The sequence below is a fragment of the Epinephelus lanceolatus genome, chromosome 12, assembly GCF_041903045.1.
Source record: "Epinephelus lanceolatus isolate andai-2023 chromosome 12, ASM4190304v1, whole genome shotgun sequence".
Classification (NCBI taxonomy): domain Eukaryota; kingdom Metazoa; phylum Chordata; class Actinopteri; order Perciformes; family Serranidae; genus Epinephelus; species Epinephelus lanceolatus.
In genome coordinates this window covers 11,057,848-11,077,351 of record NC_135745.1, presented here as the reverse complement: position 1 = coordinate 11,077,351, position 19,504 = coordinate 11,057,848, and the positions used below count along the sequence as shown (strand labels likewise).

The following is a 19,504-nucleotide window of genomic DNA, read 5'->3' as shown; positions in this document are numbered from 1 at the left end:
ATGCCATATGTGTTCTCCTCTACCTCCCCGCTGGTATCTTTTTAAGTCTCCCATTTCCTTTTCCAGACATACTGAGGATGAATTTACGTGTCGCTTGAGTGCTGCCGATCATAAAAAAATTTGACAGCTGACATGCAAATGGAGCATTCAACCTAGCTTACTTGTCTTTTGTTTAAGGAATGTTTTGTCCTTAGAAAACCCTGAGGCATTTGGAATTCTTTCCACTTTACTGTGTTAGAAACAACAATCTCGACTGGAGAGGATGCATTCATACTTAAAAATGCATTTCTCATCATGGGAGCAAAGCCTTGCTACGCTGGTAAATCAAAAAGCCATTCTTAGAATGCATGATTGCAGCAGCAACTCATGAATATATTAATGTCTTTCATATTGAGAGCCAAAATCACTACATCGTTGTTGTTTTTTCCTCTGCTATTTTATATAGTGTGATAAAGAGAAAGCATTTGCAGAGGAATCTGCTTGCCCATGCTGTTTTTTAAGATCTTCCTTTGACATATTGTTCCCTCAAGCCCACAATCCAATACTAAAGACTCTCTCCCTCCTAGTCTAGAGTACTTGTATCAAATTGAAATTGATACAGGAAGCAAAAATTTAACAAATGTACACTGGGAATCACAAAAAAATGTAGGAAAACAATCAGGAAAGGGTGCAAATGACTGGAGAAAGGGTCCAACAATTGGTCTTTCCAGGATCATGTGCCAGAGGCTATTTGTGGTGCATTACTCCCTTTCTCCCCTCCTTGTCCTTCCACATTTCCATCCTCTCGATCTCCCCTGATTGATTGCATCTCCCGTTACCACGAGCGACAGGGCGATGCTTTTTCCGCTGACTGCTGTCCGTCCAAACATCGTCTCCGCTCATTCCTCCTGACTGAAAGCGGACACCTTTTTCTCTGGCCTTGTCTGATCCTGTTGTTATCCACTTCCTATTTTTTTCTCCTCTTTCATTCTCCTCAGCTCTCCCTTTCTCTGAATCACTCCTGTCCTCACAAACAAACACAGACACACACACTCTGCCTGTCTGTGTTGCTTCTGTCTGGCCACTGCAGGTTGACACGATGCTGCAGAGGGGACTTGGTGTGTGTGAATTTAAGTTAAAGGATTTTGTGCTTGCATATATTTACAGTTGTTTGTTTTGTGTGTTTGTGTGTATGTGTGAGAGAGCGAGAGAAAGAGAGAATTTTTTACGCCTTACTGCCCTAAGAATTTGTCGGGGCAACACTTGGCTTGACAGTCACTCCTCTGTGTGCACAAACATTCACACGCATGCATACTTAATAATAAGTCTGGATGCTGTGTCCAAGTTTTTGCCACTTCTCTGTCTGATTAGTTTTCTTCTGTTACTGAAGCAGGACAAAAGCTCCACAACTCACTGCTACCATCTGCTTTACCTGTCACTGTTACAGGACCTGAGTCACAGTCTGTACGGGGTTAGACTGTAGCATTGATTTATTACCATACAACATATTGGTACACTTCAAAATCCAACCATCTTCCAAATGGTGATGGTGGTCTTTTGGTTCACCAATCAGACAGATTGCTCTCAAATTTGTTATGAATATTAATAATCCCCAGAGGATGATTCCCAATGATTTTAGCGCCTTCTGACCTTTCTGACTCCAGTGCTACCAATTAGGTCAGAATATCCGCCTTCCATGGCTAGGATATTCTCACATAGTGCTATGAATATTCATTGTCCCCACAGGATGCATAATAATGTTTCTGATGACCTCCACTAACCTTTTTGTCTATCACTGCAATGCAAGAAAAATATTTCACTTGTACACAAGAAATATGATAAATTGAATCGGCACATTGCCACGAAATTTATTGGGCAGATTTATGCTCCCCAGAGGATGAACTCTGTTTATTCTGGACACTTTATGTCCTTCCCTTAACTTTACCCACAAGCTATTAAATAATCTAACAGGCTTATTGCCTGAACATTGAAATGTTCTGAGCACAGTCATGCACCCAGTGAGACTTTGATTTGAAAGACCCCTTGACCTTTTCTCCTCCAACATCTCAGGAGAAACTCTCTATCTTTGCCCTGTTCCTTGTAAGGTCTAGGAATATCAACATCACAATTCTCTTTTGTGCATATTGTGGGCTGTAATAAATGTTGGTGCCTTTAGGGTTTGCTCGAAGGTCATATTCAGATGATAATAAAGTTAGTTTTTTTTTCATTATTCCCTGACTGTCGAGCAGCCAGTCAAGACCTGATATGCTCCAAAACGGACATGGATGTGGGCAGCTCATGCCTGCACGGTTTGTTTTAGGACCCCACTGCATGACTGCTCAGATGAACATGTTCACACATGTAGAGTCAGAGCATACAGTCTGTGTAGTCGTGTATTTTGGGCTATATGCAGATGTCTGTGTGGGCAGGTGACTGAATTTGCATCACACTGAACCTTGCAGCCACAGTACAATACTGTATGTGTATGTAATTTCTGCTTAAAGAAACTGACAATTGGAATTTAAGTGTACTTTTGAAATACATGAATTATTTTTATTATTTTTTCATGTCTGTATGGTAAATATGAAATTGTAGGCAGTTGCCTGGCCAAGAAATAGAGTGGTACGTAACACCCCCCCCCCCCCCAAAAAAAAGACACAAATTAATTTTTACACTTCAGATTAAACAAACTAGATATAATGTGTTGATTATAGAGCTTTAGCAGAGCTGGTAGGTGGATTCTATCACTTTTTAGCCCGAGCCAAGATATCAGTGTCACCCATTCCCACTCTTTATACTAAGCTAACTGGCTAAAGCTTGTTATTTAGCTCACAGACGTGAGGGTGTTAGCTGTTTTCTAATCTAACTCTCCCCAGGAAAGCAAATAAGCGTATACCCCAAAATGTTGAATGAATTTGCAGCAGCTGGCAACCCTTAGTACATTCACATCATACATATAAATAGGAGTCAAATTGAAGGGTAGCTGCCTACCATCTTAATTAAATAATTCTTTAACTCACCTTAAACCTAACCCTTCCCTTGACTTACATCAAATTCTAACCCTAACCCTAAACTTATTTTAATCTAACATAATCAATTTGATTCTAATTTTAATCTAAACATGAGATCCCAGCGTTTAACCCAAACTGATCTGTATGAAGAAGCTAACAGGGACAGACTGACCCCCTGTACCAGTGTGTCCTCATGTACAAGTACAAGACGACACATACACACCAACACACCGCATGACTGAGTGTGACATCATAGAGGTCAATTACATGTCCTGCTGTCAAAACATGAATCAACATTCAGTGTTGATGATGAATCCTGACATGTGCATCATCTGCTCTCACACACACACTCAAACACATGGACTCTGCTGCGTCAGTCAGAACGGACTGGTCTGATGGCTGGCATGGTAATGAAAAAGGAACACAGCCTGTAGCCATTTTACTCCTCTGAGATATACTGTAATGTCCTGGCTACTGCAGTTATTGGCAACATGACCCTCCCTGGCTAGATTACACTTTCTCTTCCTCTCTCTTTCACTTTGTATTTTCCTTCTGTCTGGCTATCCTTTCTTCCTCTCTCTGGGCTTATTCTCTTTCTCTGTGCCCCCCTCCCACTCTCTGTGTTGCTGCTTGTTTGTCAGATGATGTATAGCAGGTGTAGCGGCAGTGTGGCTTTAGTTGGGCCTTGGAGGATTCTAAAACTCTCTCTCTCTCTCTCTCTCTCTCTCTCTCTCTCTCTCTCTCTCTCTCTCTCTCTCTCTCTCTCTCTCTCTCTCTCTCTCTCTCTCTCTCTCTCTTTCTTTCTCCCTCACAAACACAAATAGGATGGTCTGTGGGCTCTGTGCCTGTTTGTGTAGCAGCGTTTGAGGTCTGTAGCTGGGATCAAACCGTGGCTTTATTGAATAATCCACTGACCCGGCCATCGATCTTTACATCTTTCACTCTTTTTTTTTTCTTAGTCTGTGCTTCTCCTCCTCAGCAAGGCTGCAGTATCAGTCATCTTTTAGAAAGCAGCCCTGCCCATAGTGTACTCCCTGTCACAATGATGAACTGCTTTTTTTTTTTTTTTACCAAACGGGGAGAAAAGAAAAAGTTTGGCCCACGATAATGTGAATTTATGGATCAATGACATCAAATGGTTTTGAGCAGATGGAGTTTGCTAATTTAAAGAGTTTAATTTTATCTCTAATATGTGTGTGTGTGTGTGTGCGTGCGTGCGTGTGTGTGTGCGTGCGTGTGTGCGTGTGCGTGCGTGTCTCCATTTCAGGGACTTGGCGGTGATCGTGGCAGCCATTGCGTACAACACCTGGTTCACCAAGCTGTACTGCAAAGACATGCGCATAGTAACTATCTATTTTTTTTTTATCTTCCTTACATATAATACTTCTTGCCAGAGCTAGACCACAAATCAGTTTTCATTTTTTAGTTTTCCTCTCTTAATATTTACTCTGCTGTCTTGTGTGTACATTTATTCCACTGAAACATCTTTTTTTATCTGCTCATTCGGCCAACTGCCGTCCAAATGTGTATAAAGAAATTATGGTTCTGTGATTGGTTAGCATTTTCTAAGTCAACTTGAATTAATTTTCTGTTGGTTTGGAACAATGCACCATGTACCTAAAGCCTCACTAAAATGTTGTTTAATCTCTTGAGATTATGTATTGAATGAAAATCAAGTAAAGAAAAGCAAAATTGAAAGAGGAGGAAGAAGAGAGAAGCATGCCTCGGCATAGATTTATGTACCTTTTTATAACATGATGTGAATTTTTAGTAAGTATTCATAATATACATTAGAGTAAGTGATATCCATCTGAGGTGAACTACATGAAAACAGTCAAACAAATAAATATTTTTTGAAGGGTATTGGAATAAGTGTATTGGTCATTAAAACACCTCAATATTTGGTTTTGTATTTTTAAGATGCCCTGTGGAATTTTCTTGAAAACAAACAAAAGCTGTTGCAGTCATTATTCACCAAAACACTGTGTGTATCCTTGTAGTTAAACAAACTCATCCAGTGCCTTCCCTTCCCCTTCAAACATTTGTAAGGCTGAATTAATGTTTAAATCCTGCATTGTTTACATCCAGGTTTACAAGCTAGCAGTCTTTTTCACTGCTTTTACAGGCACATTGTTTGCTTCATTGCAAGGTACTGCCACCACCTGTGGATTAGTGGAGCAGAATTAAAACAGCGTCAGGAACATATATCGCATCAGCCATATGCTGATCACTGGTGTCTGATTTTGTATCAGATCTTGATAAATTCTAGCTGGTACATGGAAGTACATGACATCTCATTTTTCCTGCTGAGTCCGCCCACCTCAGACCAGGGAGAAGAGCACAGAGAAAACAAGAAGTACAGCAATCTCTCGTGTCAAATTCTCACATTGTTCTTGCCTTTGCAGAAAGTCTTGTGTTTATGTAAGAGTACATTGTAGGTTGTGTCCCTTATTTTGGCTCCCACATTGAATTCATAAGCCTGTAGCTTTAGTCTGTACATGAGGCTACTTAATTTGATTTTTACTAAACATAATCAGTTTTCTGTTGCTTCTGATTACTGCTTGCTCTTCACTGTCCCTGCCTTTACTCTTCTTCAGTTTGAAACTTTTGGTCACAAGCCAATGTATTGTTTTGTTTTGCTTGTCTCCAGGGGTCGGAGGTGGTGGACCAGGTCCTGCACACAGTCAGCAAGTCCAACAGTCTGGAGGAGCTCACTCTGGAGAATGCAGGACTGAAATCGTAGGTTTCCTCTTCCCTGACAGTATCAGCCCTACCTGTCACCTCTCTGTTAATCTAATTTCCTCTCCCTTTCTTCCTCTCCTCACGCCCTCACCTCTCAAACACTCCTCCACCTCTCCTCTTTTGTCCTTTCTACTCACTTGTCTTTTCTTTCCCCTCTCTTTTTCTTCTTTGCTTGTATTATCTCTTCTCACTTCCATCTCTTTCATCTCACCTCACCTTAGCTCATCTCACCTCCCCGCCCTCCTCCCCTCCTCTGCTGTCGTAACCTTTCCAATCCTGTCTCTGCTCTTTTCTCTCTCTCTCACCTCTCTTAACCTCCACTTTTTCATCTAATAAAGGTCCCTCCTGTCTGCCCGTGGCAGGTGTATTGTTTCCCCACCGAAACATTAGTGAAATTTTGGGCTTCACCTAGCAAGACTTTTCACCTTCTATGCATGGCTAGTATCATTTAGCAGAGCAGTTTCCTTATTTAGTATTAATTGAGATGAATTGGCTGCCTCGAGGCAAGATGATTTACTGCAGCATAATGATGAGGTTACCAAGTTTTTATACTTTCCCTGTGTTAAATCATTTCCAATAGAGAGGGCAATTATGAGAGGCTCTCCACAAGCACCGCACCAAACACACACAGTGAAGCAAAAAATACCAAGATACCGTATACCATGTAAGATACTTAAACAGTATGGTATATGAATGAAAAGTTTATAACTTAAGACTCCCACTGAAATACACGTTTATCTTATGTCACTTTTAAATACATGTTTTAAAGGGTTTAAAGGGATTTGCAGGCACAAATGTGAAATTACAGCACAGTAAGAAAAATTTGAGCATTTTCTTCCAAACACTTGTTTACAAAAACAGAAGAAAGTAAGTTACACTAATCCTAAATGCACATGCTCAGTCTTGGAGGAGATATTTTTTTCTGAAGTGAAGGGGGTTTCCCTCCAAATCAATCTTTGTCAACTACAGTGAATTATGTTCTGAATGTGAAAAAGCTGCCTTAGTTGATTTTTTGTCCACTTTAGGGCAGTGGAGCAGTCTGTAAACAAAACAGTGATGTATTAGAATCTCCTAAAATTGTTGTGGCTAAATAATTAGCAAACAATTGTCTATTACACATCTAACAGACGCAACATAGGCATTTTAGTCTCCACTAACTCCTGAGGGATATATCTGGCTCTACAGCTACTAAATGCGACATTGTATTCACCATCTAGTCACAGACTTTGCCTTGAGAGTGACAAGAGTGAACCAAAACAGTCAATTTTCAGGCTGCAAAACCAAAACAATGCAGTGAAAGACACTAAAACGCCCAATAGAGCATGCATACGAAGCTTACATATAATGTGGAAGGCCCCCCTTCAAACTAAATTAATAAAACCGCCATTGTAAGGCTGTGTATCTTTTGAAGAGTTATGATAATATTGCCAATATGATACTAGAGTATCGAGACACTTTTTTGTATGAACCCCTCAAATGAATTAGAAAACTAGCAAAAAAAAACCCAGCAAAATAATTTTTTAATCAGGAGAACCTTGTCCAAGACTATGTGAACAAGATTTGGCCCTCATCAAGCATTTACTGGAATTTTTCTGTATTTTTGATGCTTTTTTTGGGACATTTTTCCAATACTCTGTGCTTGCAATTTATTTCAATTGGTACCCAAAAAGTACTTTGTTAATTCCCAGCTCTACACCATCTTCCAGTCCCTGGTCATACAGGTTTCATTATTGTCCATTAAAAAGAAAAGACTCAACTGTAGGTGTGCTTTTTAAAATCAACATCCTTTACATTCTACCTTTACAACACAATTGTGCCTACATTAAATGAACATTTCTGCCAAGGGACAATACTGCTGCTTGAGTGGGATATTTTACAGTCATCACCAAGAGGTGTAATGGTGAAACTTTATCAGGTACATTCAAGTGAATTGGGGAAATCTCTCCAGTGGATTCATCCAGTTTTTGGGATCAGTATTGAATTTTTACAGAAAGTTTAATTATCCTTTTTAACATTTTCTCTCCAGGGATTTTCCGCAGAAGATGGCGTCTGCGCTGTCGGAGAACCCAGCTTCTGTGATTCATTCCCTCAACCTGGCTCATAACACACTAGACAACCAAGGTACCGGCCTGGACTCTGTGAACTCTCTCCCTCCTACTGCTGTCTCTCTCAGGGTGCCACTGATTGTTCTTTTGCTTTTACTTCGCCGGCGCTTTTGTTTGCTCTCAAAGAATTCAAAATCAATGTCTCTCCACACAGAACCTTTATTTTCTTTGTTTCTCTTTGTTTCTCTCTTTTCCTCTCTCATCTATCTTTCATGCTACATGTCTATGAAAGGTCCTCCTCTTTAGAGAAATGCTTTTATTTTTTCAGTCTCGCCCACAGCTCACCTCGCAGACTGAACCTCTTAGTATGATCAGTCCATGCACTTATATAGAGAAACGTACATTTTAATTTTGTGTGCGTCTGTCACTGGTGTAAAATATTCACCACTATACACCTTTCTCTCCCTCTGCCTATTTCACACTTGCAATGGTGTGTGTGTATATGTGTGTGTACATGTTATCGTATGCCAGGGTCAGGCTTTGCATGCATGCCACTATCACTCATTAGCTAATTTCTGTCCTCCTGTCTGACACATGTCACTTCCACTCGCTTCAGTAGATTCTTTGTGCTCACACTTGCCACCCTCTGAGTGTGTGTGTGTGTGTGTGTGTGTTTGTGTGTATTGACAGTATACAGACTAACTTTACTACAGCCACAAAATTGCTGCAGCCTTGACCACCATCACAATAATACCCATAATCACAGTAAAGAATGACCTTCAGTGCTGTTCACAATGATTGCAATGTTCCTTATACCTTTAAGGGCAGTAAGAGTTCTGTGCATACACATTCCTGCGAGAACAAGGAAACAAAGTTTGCCACTACAAAAGACAAAAAAAGACAAAAAAAAAGAAAATGAACCCATTCCCTTTATAATAAAGCCGAGCCTTTCACATTATTATCATCATGGCTGTTTTACGAAATTGCTGAGCTGGAACTAGGTGTTATGCAATCTGTCTTGGTGCATGGTATTTATATGGGTTTGTTTCTGCACTGGGTATGTGGGAGAAAGTGAGATTGTAAAGTATGTTGGTGTGATGTTTTTTTATAGCTGTAGTATACTTGTGGGTATAGCTTGTATATGTGTGTTTTGGAGGGGGTGTATTGAGAGAGAGGTCGCATTTTAACTTGATGCTATGTGACAAAGCTCTGTGTGGGCTCATAACTCTAAACGTGAATGGGTGTAGGGCTGTAAGTAATTATTATTATTGACTAGGTCAGCTATTTTCATGACTAACTGATTCATTGTTTGGTGTGTTAATAACACAAAACAATCAAGAATTTCCGGCACATTTTCCCAGAGCTTAAATGCAGTGTCTTCACATTGCTGGTTTTGTCCAACCAACATTCCAAAATCCAAAGATTTTCAGTTTTCTATCACCTCTTCCATCTCCTTTTACTTTAAGGAGCAATGCTAAAGATTTAGGGGGTTTTAGTAGCATCAAGTGGTGAGGATTGCAGATGTCAACCAGCTGGAACCTCTCCCAATTAGAAGTACTTCATTTTTCAGGAAGTTTTTACATGGAGCCGAAATATCTGCAGCGGTCTCTAAAACAAATGGACCAGGTGATTGGTCAACAACACTGAATAAAGCAGTTTCGCATTACAGAACAGTGTTTCTCCAATGCTGTTCAACACGTCGCAGATGGGCTGCTAGCCAAGCATCTGTCAATGTGTGCTCATCTATTTTCTCTGATGACTTAAGATCCAGACATTCAGGAGATTTTGATCGGGAGCCGATTTATCAGCAGGTCTCTTTCTCTCCAAAACAAATGGACCAGGGGCCTCATTTATAAAGCTTGCTTGCGCACAAAACGGGCCTTGAAAGTGGCATACGCCACTTCCCACGCAAAGGTTGTGATTTATAAAAATAAACTTGGCGGGAGAATGTGCGCACCTGTAAGCAAACTCTGAGTCATGCGTGCGCACATTTTGGAAGACACTGGGAAGTGACGACGCAGACGATGAGGTGGAGAAGTGGAGTCAGATTTTTATTGATGTCTCACACAAATTTAATGTCATGCTATATCCACCTTAGATCCACGTTATCATTGAAATTAAATCCAGCAGCCTTATTTTGCGCTTGGAGTGAGTGATAATTGTTTCCTAAAAACACTGTAAAATCCAACTCAAATCCTGAATTGAAATTCTTTCTAAATACGTATTTAATCCGCGTCTCATTGTCCACTCGGTGAGCGTAGGAGGGGGAGAGGATGGCGCGACTGCATGGAATATATTTATTTATTTAGCTAAATATTTCCAGTGCATTTACACTCATTTCATCAGCCCTACTTAGACATTTGCTGTTCATGATAAAACCGGCATGAAGAAAAAAATTACATGTTGTATTTTGGGAGAGGGATACCACTGGTTCATGCTGTAATTCATGCCGGGTGTCTGATCAGACTAATTGCCGTAAACATATAAATACTGCGGTGACCCTCATGCGTAATTGCGCAAGACGGCACTGGCACATACTCCTTTTTGCCTCCACCTTTAATAAATGTGATTCTTTATGTCGCACATCAATGTCAAGCATCCTCAAATTTAAAAGCAACACATTAACTACATGTTGGTAAAGGAGTAATATTAGGTCTACCATTAGATCAGACCACTTTTTTTTTGTTCTGTCACTGTCCGTGCAGTCCCACAGACACAGCTGACAGCATCAGCAGCGCTGATGTGTTGCCACTTTTTTTCGCTTTCTTTTATTAGTGATCCCGCTGCTGTGGCCACCAAATAAAATTTTTCTTCAGTCCTCCACCTCCCGTTAAAGGGTCTCGAGCTCAGTCTCGGAGAAATTCTGTTTTTTGGTTCGTTTCTCACCCGTCGCCGTGACTCACAACGAGAGAACACTCGCATGCTGGCTTATTTATATGCAGATCGCATTCACGAGGTGATTTGCATGACCAGTTATGGTTGAACTAGGGCGTGTGGAGGGCGGAATATGAGGCGGATCTGGGTGCGCACAACTCCAGGAGGTCTGTGATTTATAAAGAGAGCATTGCGTGCAAGTGTGTGTGCGCATGGTTTTATAAATCAGATTATTTTTTGGCACACGCCATTTTCAGCTTTTGGGCGCACATCAACTTTTAGTATGAATCCTAAGCACTCTTTTATAAATGAGGCCCCTGGTGATTTGAATTGGTAAAAAGACTCAATAAAGTAGTTTCACATTGGAAAAAAAAAAAATAAAAATCTATTATTCCTATGCTATCACTGGGGCTGCTAATGGTGGCTGACGTGAAAACGCGAATGGCCCTATCTTAAGCAATGTTTGGTTTGTCTGTTCTGGGCTACTGTAGAAACATGACAGTGCAACATGGCAATCACTGGGGACAATGACCTGCTCCCGATGTATATATAAATGGCTCATTCTAAGGTAACAAAAACATGGCAATTCTTATTTCCAGGTGATCATACACTAAAGAAAACATACTTACTATTATATTCCATTTCTGCCAATATATCCCCCTAATTTTTATGCAGTGGACCTTTAAAGAAAGGATCAATAATCAAAAGAGTAGCAGGTTTATTTGTAGTTGATTAAATAATAAGTTAAAGTTTTGTCCTCGGCTTTGGATGTGTGATTTTTTTGTTATTAAGTGAGGCCTTTATCTTTTCTCCTCTCTTTGTTTACTCTCCTTTCCTGCCTCTTCTCAAATTAGGAGTCTCCAACCTGATTCAACAAGTGTGTCGCCTCAACAAGGGACTGCGACTCCTGAATCTCTCAAAGACTTCCCTTTCCTCCAAGGGTAAGAGTAGCTCCTTTTGCACACAGCAGCATCTGTGGCTGATCCAAACACATTTTTTACTATTATTAAAAATAAATGAATGAAAATTTTGAAGCTGGTACAAAACTGGTGCATCTTGCTCAAAGACGCGTCAGTACAGTAGACGCTTTCTGTGAAGCTGGGTTTGAAGCTAGGTTTTTCTAAGAAACAGTTGTTTTAACCACAGAACTGCTTTGCTGCCCCACATGCAGTTTTATTTGGGCTGGTATTCACTCACATAGATAAACAGGCACATGCATGTACAGTATGACCTATCTACCAAATGATAATCAGGTCAGAATTATAAGTAGTTGATCTGTTTTTGTCCCTTAAAATCCTATGTAGGCATTAGTGCTGTGTCCCAATTCTATTGCTTTTATCCCACACAATACAACCATCCACGAGTATTACAGCAGATTCAAAAGGCTCATAATGATACAAATGTTAATCCATACATGAATAGCCTCATCATAATAGTATTTTTGGTCATTACAGTATATTTTGTAGCCTCTTTTATTGCAATTATGGGTAATGATGTTTATCTGGTTTAGCTAAAATTATACTTTTATTTCTTACTGAGCGACAGAAGAGTAGTATGGTATATTACTGTTGCACTTACTGCGCAGAGAGACAGCAGGTTACAGAGCATGGACTGTTTAAAATAGTGGATGTAGTTTCTGGGCCTGAAAAGTGAAACCAATGCTGAAGTGTCTTAAACCTGCATTCTTTTTATTTAATGACCAGTAGGGGGCGACTCCACTGTTTGCAAAAAGAAGTCTGATTATATAGAAATCTATGTGAAAATAACCCTACTGCTCACTTGATTTATTACATCAGTAAACTTCGAAGTCTTTGCAATACAGCATGATGTTCATTTTGGAAAGTATGGTCTCATTTATTCTCAAGTAGATGACAAAGTAGGGTATGCTTAGGGCATTGTTGGGCTCTGATTGAGAAGTCGCAACCATGGCGACCTGTCAGTCAGGATAGAGGCATAGAAATGTGTGTCCAGAGCCCTCGAAGATTCATCCCTAACACCTCTCTGGGTTCATGCTCTTGTCCAAATATGGTCACTGCTGGCTCCAAAAAAAATCAAGATGGCGACGGCCAAAATGCCAGACTTGAGGCTTCAAAATACTTGTCCACAAACCAGTTGATGATGTCACGGTGGCTACGTTCACTTCTTTTATAGAGTTTATTCTAAAGAGGTAAAGCAAAAGAGCAACGTCAAGTGAATACTGGCCTGTGAGACAACCATGGCTCGGCTATGCTGAAGCTAAAAATCCATTTATGTGAGTAATTTCTCTTGAGTTGATGCCTCCGATACTGCCTAAAATGCGGTATCGGGTATCCGATGCCACATAATGCCTTACGTCATTACGCATACGCATGCTACAGACAAACGAAACGGAAATGGAGCAGAGTTTAAAAGCATTCTACTGTAGCCTTTAAATTGTCTTTTTTACCAAATTGTGTGGCTGCACTTTAACCTGTGTCTTGATCTTTGTCAACACTGGATAACAATTAATGGCATTCATTCTACTATTATGTTTTTATTTCTTAATATTTTACGTAGAGTTTTAGGAGTTGAGACGTACAACAAGTCATATCCCATTAGGGTTGGGATCTGGATCCGGTTCTTTTTTGGAATGGGGTCCAAAGTTCCGGTTCCGGAACCGGTTCCATCACATTTGGCGTAACGGTTCCTGCAAATGGTTCCTAGATTGTACAAAAAAAAAAAAAAATAAATAAACCGTCACGTGCATTTCCATTAGAGTACGGCACGGGCATATTTCTGTCCGAACCCGACCGAGCCCGACATTATCTAATCACTAAAGCACTGAGTTTGTGTCACACAGTTGTCATGGTTACAGGCTATTTAACAGGCCGGGTGTGCGCCGGGTGCTCAGCGGAGAGAGACCTCCGTGTTTGAGACGGGAGTGGGCGGCGGGAGTGGGCGGCGGGAGGTCCGACGCTTCCAGCGAGGGGAGCGGTAGAAATATAACAAAATAAGATAAAATAGGAGACACTTGTCTCCCTCTTTTATTTAATTTTCAGCGTTTAATCAAGGCGGAGGCTGGCAGTGGGAGGTCCGCTTCCAGCGAGGGGAGAGGTAGAAACAAACAGCCAATGTGTGTCTGTGTGTGTTATGTTCAGGTGTTGTCACGTAAATAACAGTGCCCAAGCATGAATGCATATAAGTATTTTTTATTACATTGTTGTGGTTAATTTTAATAGTGTTACTGTAGAAATCAGAGAATCACTTTTTGTTGTTATATATTCTCAGGGAGATGATACAAGCTCTAAATCTGAAATACACACCACACACAAATGTGTTTTCATCTAATTGTACTGTGGAACAGTTAGAATAAAGTTTTTGTATTTGTATGATTGCATTTGTGTTTATTATATACTTGTTTAAGTATAGCAAGTATAATGAATATAATGTAGGAATCAGTAAGAGGAATCGGTAAGGAATCAGACCATTAAGAAGGAATCAGTAAGGAATCGGAATCGTTAAAATCCTAACGAGTCCCAACCCTATATCCCATCCATTTTTTTGGATCGGTACTTGGTATCGGCAGATACCTAAGGTTCAGGGATCGGAATCGGTATCGGGAAGGAAAAAGTGGTGTCGGTACATCTCTAAATTTTTATGTGCAATTGAAAAAAAGTAAACTGACATCTTTGATTCACTTTGTTAACTAACACATGTAAATGAGGGAGTAGCTAAATTCTATTGTGGAGAAAATAAACAAGAAAAAAACAGCACTAATGAAACCACCATTTGACTCAATGGAATTTACATTGGTGTGCATAAACTGTCTTTAAATTCCATATTTAAAAGCATTAAATTGTACATTTAATTGTTATTTTGCAGACATGTCCAAAGTTCAGCCCAGGGGCCAATTGTGGCCTGTGGGCCAATTTTAAACAGCCTGTGGCTTGACTTTAAAAATATAGGTACTATATTTGGCCTGCTGCACAGCATTGGTTCATAAAGCAATATTACATTTTTCCCTTCACCTCACAATAGCAAGACTATCATACAGTTTGTAGACGTGCATCAGGCAGGAACTAATCAGGTGGGATTAATGTGTTTTCATAAACAGATGGTAAACAAGCAAACGGAACAGTTTCCTAGCAGCAGACATTTCCTGCTAGGTAACAGACATGGCCACAGCAAAGAAGCTTAAAGTCGACTGCTGCATTCAGGAGTTCTGAAAAGTTGAGTACTTTTCACTGGAAAAAAGTTGCGTTTGTCCCGTTTCTATGGGATTTAAAAATAGATAAATAGATAAATAATCCATGTAATGCGAGAAGCAGCTTGCGCCCAGATATTTTCACATCTAATCTGGCCCCCATTCAAAAAAGTTTGGACACCCCTGTTATATTGGTCATAGACAAAATAGATTATATTTTCTTACACAAACAACAAAGAGTTAAAATGGACAAGACAGCTAAAACAATACATTTAACCAGTTATTAGATACTGTGGATATCTTTACATTCTGGGTAGATAATACAAAGGAGTATCTGCGTCTTATTTGCTTTCTGTGGCAATAATTTGGGGGCTGAAATAACCAGGCCGAAACAGCATAGAATGGAGGCATTACAACCTTTCTGTCTGTTACACAGTTTGCTGGCCACCTTGAAAGCTAAACCCTTTTTTCCCCTAACTCCTCTGCCTCTGTAGTGACTGCTCTCTGTCTTTGTAAAGCAGTATGGCTGTGGAGGTGTTGAATGTAATTTTAAGGCTGAAAGCTGAGCGTTGTGTGTATGCCGCAGACTATGACCTCGATACCCTGTTAGTGTACGTTATGAATGGGAAGACCACATTCTGTGCGATTTAAAAGACAGTGGGTTGACACAGTGATTCAGGGTGGAATGCGGTGATGGTGCTGACCTTGAATGGTGGGTGTAGGTATGACTTTGCAGGGGCTGAGCATTTTTTGTTGAATATTTATAGATCTCTCTCCGGCTCCCCCTCCTTCCCCATGTCACTATAATACCTACACATATGCCGACACAAGCACATACACACACACACACACACACACAAGGACACACCTGGGCCTCACACGTTGTCGCTTAGATGTGATCAGACATGCAAATAAGCAGAAATATTCTATATGTTCTAACAGATTTGACATTGTCACACCGATCGTATGGTTTCTAAAAGTCTGTACTTCCAGCAGAATCAAGCAACTGATAGATCAATGAAGGGAGGGATTAGACATCCTGTCCCCTCTTCCCCTCATTTCGCTCCTAATCGCTATAAATTAGGGATGAAGAGCTTAGTGCCTTGCCAGCTTGAGTGCAGCACATGCAGTAGCTGGTTTCTTCCACACACACACTCCGCAATGTTTGAGAATAGAGGAAATCATTTCTTACAACTGCTGGCTATAATCAATGATAAATTGTCGAGTGAATAGCACACACGTTAATGATGGTCGTAGACTTTTTTTATTTGTTGCTGCTGCTAGTTATTTCTCTGGTGTTGTTTTTGTGTCTTATGTTTATCCTCAACATGCCATGGCATACTGTGCTTTGCATCAGTCTTGCAGGGTGAGGATTTTAATGAGGGGCTTCATCGGGCCTGTGGGTGTAATTGTGTAGTGATCTGATTTGAGAGAATGATTTTCTTTTGTTTTGGTTTTCAGGGTACACTTAGATACTGGGATACGGGAAAAAAGTGGCTTTCTCCCTCCAAAAGCTCTTTTGATACCAGCAAGCCATAAGAGCTCACTAGTCTCTGCTCAATTATTATTACTTTTTCCCCACATAGCTTGCTCACCGTCTCCCATTATGTTGTTTTGTATTCATTAGTTGCTAATAAGTCACGTCCAGAGCATTAAATTGGCCTATTGGAGAAAAAAAAGGATGATTATAAGATAATTAAATGACTCAAGGACGCATACAACTTGTTTATCCTAACTCCCTATCCCCTCTCCCTCATTTCTTCCCCTCTATCCTGTCTCCTCTCCTCCTATTAGGTGTGGTTACTCTGTCCCAGGCATTGTGTTCAAGTGACGACTACTCTAACTCTCTGCTGCATCTGGACCTCAGCAAAAACCCTGGGGTTTTATCTGGAGAGGACGCCACAGTGAGGAACACACATACAAACACACAAATAAAATATTGGAATTTTTTATGTTTCCATCCACCTGTTTTTATGCACATTTTATAGTTCTGAAAAACGTTCAAAATAACGTTAACTGACATGGAACATTTGATATTATATTGCCACAAAGTACAATGGAAACAACCTCAGCAAATATTTTATAACATGCATTAAGCATGTAACAGGGTTAGGCGGGTGCAAAAAAATTCAAACCAGTTTTATATAAAGCCAAACACCGGACATGATGGGTATACCAAATGTTTCTAGGTGTCACATTTGACTCAGCAGCCGCTGCTGAGTGCAATATAATGACAGTGAGTTTCAACAGCAAGCGAGTGTCTGGCTGTTGCATCGCATCACATGACATCGGAGCTCTGTGTCCACACTGTACGCTTCCGTTACTTCATGTAAACAAATCACATAAATATTAGCTGCGTGTGTGAGATAACACTGGAGACATAACCACTGAAAAAATGGGAGGGTAGCTACTTGCTATCTTCCTACATTTGTAATGCTACTTTTTAAGCAGGAAATGCACAGATTATGTTGTGATATTTTCTAATAAATGATGTACAACATAGCCAACAGCAAGCAGATCGTGTTTAGCGATGATCATTTTCCTTACCAGAAACTTTTAGCTACATTGCAATCTCTTTCCAGCCAGCTGCTACCTTACTTAGGTTTTTGCAGTGAAATAAGAGGGAATCATGTAGATAATCCCTCATTTCAACTTCATGAATCAGCTTTCCTCGTCCATTGCGACGCTTTAAAGGCAAGTGACGGGAATAAATAGAAACATGGTGTCTGACAAATTTAAGCTCAAAAGGGCAGTGCTGCATTGCCTGCAGCCAGTTAGGACATCTTTTTCATAAGCTTCAAATCCAAAATGTTACCATATTGCCGCAGTTTTAGTTTTCTTGACAGACTAACTCTGCCATGTCTCGTCTCATTAAGACACATGACGGTCCTAGTAAACAAACACAATGTAGCTGCTCTGACCCTCCCATTTCTCCTGAAAGTTGATCTTCCTTGCATATCGACTGTCAGTTACGAGTGACTCAGTTAGTCTATTTCTAAACATGTTAATCATGTTGTTATTTGGCTTATTTCTTATGCAATACAAGCTGGATTTAGCATCGTATTGCCATCAGCACAGGTTGCTGATGTAGACTGCTTTTGAGTTTGCCAAAACATGTCATACCCAAAATGTCGGTTGAGCCGCCTTGCATAAAATCAAACTGGCTTCAGCCCGTACACTGGATTGGACTGGTAAAATCGGAAATTGACCCAATTACAGCATGTAACGTGAGCATACAATGGAGAAACGAAAAATGCTGCAGACGAACCATCAGATCTGCACGGAGCAATGTTGAGACAATAATCTTCCTCAAATCAAACATGGAATCAAACAGAAATACTTTATCTATTAGGCTTGGGCGGTATCTGGTACACGATGTATGATGGTATTTGTGTTAATACAGGAAAATCAAACAAACAAAACAAACGTAAAAGCTGAGCTATTGGTGGTAGAAGTCTTTGTACCATGTATGTCATTGTCTAGCCAACAGTGCTGATCTGTTTCTCATATCATATAGCCAACCAACACAGGTCTTGCTTGTTTTAAATACTTCTTGCTGTAGGACCCGATGACACTAGTTGCCTCAGTGGATACTGACACATCAGTAGGCTGAACAGAGATGCTTCTGTAGTTAGAGGAAGTCATCCGAAGAGGCATTTTAAATGATCCTCACCACTCACAGTCACCATTTTTCTCAGCTCAGCTGCCTGTTTCACCAGTACAGACTGACCTCTAGTGGCGCATGCTGTGCACTACAATACATCGCCTTAATGCAGCATCTTCGTATCAGTTTAATAGAAAGAGGAGCATCTGTATTTTTGATGGTATTTAAATAATAACCTTCGCGATATTTGAATACCTCAGTATACCGTAATACCTTGATACCACCCACACCTAATATCTGTATATTTCCATAATGTTTTAACATGGTTTTCCACACCTTTTGGTTTGACTTGTAACCTTCTGAAATGGTTTAATGGCACCTAATTGGAGAATTTGCACCACCAGCTGTTTTTCTCAATGTTCTTTCATTACTTTTGCATAGCAGATGTGAATAGAAACAATGTGAATGGAAACCCAGCCACTGTACATTTAATCATGGGTAATTTAATAGGGCAACAGAAAAAGACCCTTTAATGTCAAAGTGCAGACAGATTGTTACAAAGCGATCTAAATGAATGACAAAAAGAAAATACATGCTTGCATCAGTATTGGCTCCATTTTTTTTTTTGCAGAACCGCTCAGGCTCTGTCAGGCTGCACAGGGATTGTGAGTGAACAGCATTTTCAAATCCAGCCACAAATTCTGGATTGGATTGAGATGTAGACTCGGTCACTCCAGGACATTAACTTTGTTATCTTTACCTGTGTAGCTTTGGCTTCACGCTTGTTTTACAGAAAAACAAATATTCTCCAAAGCAACAGGTTTTTTAAATCAGGTTTTCATTTAAGATTTCTGTATTTTTCTATGTTCAATTTACCATCACAAGATTTCCTTCAGCCTACAGCAGAGATGCATCCCCACAGCATAATGCTGCCACTACCACACTTCACACTGGGCATGCTACAGTACAGTATGTTTATTATGATTTGATGGATACAAAACTCTCATCAGACCACAGAACTTTGTTCCAGCAGACTTCAGAATCTCCCACATGCCTTCCGACAAACTGTAGCCCAGATTGTGTGTGA

The 19,504-nt window shown here is 40.2% G+C and overlaps 1 protein-coding gene across 7 annotated transcripts in view; it reads left to right on the top strand.

Moving 5' to 3' along the window:
• The window catches only part of carmil3 (capping protein regulator and myosin 1 linker 3), a 116,009-nt gene that overhangs the window by 30,885 nt on the left and 65,620 nt on the right, over nucleotides 1–19,504 (top strand). For all 7 annotated transcript variants that reach the window (XM_033650444.2, XM_078172943.1, XM_078172944.1 and 4 more), the window contains exons 9-13: nucleotides 4,258–4,333; nucleotides 5,641–5,729; nucleotides 7,759–7,853; nucleotides 11,506–11,592; nucleotides 16,608–16,717. In XM_033650444.2, the coding sequence (XP_033506335.1) occupies nucleotides 4,258–4,333; nucleotides 5,641–5,729; nucleotides 7,759–7,853; nucleotides 11,506–11,592; nucleotides 16,608–16,717 (457 nt within the window). The remainder of the gene's footprint in view (nucleotides 1–4,257; nucleotides 4,334–5,640; nucleotides 5,730–7,758; nucleotides 7,854–11,505; nucleotides 11,593–16,607; nucleotides 16,718–19,504) is intronic.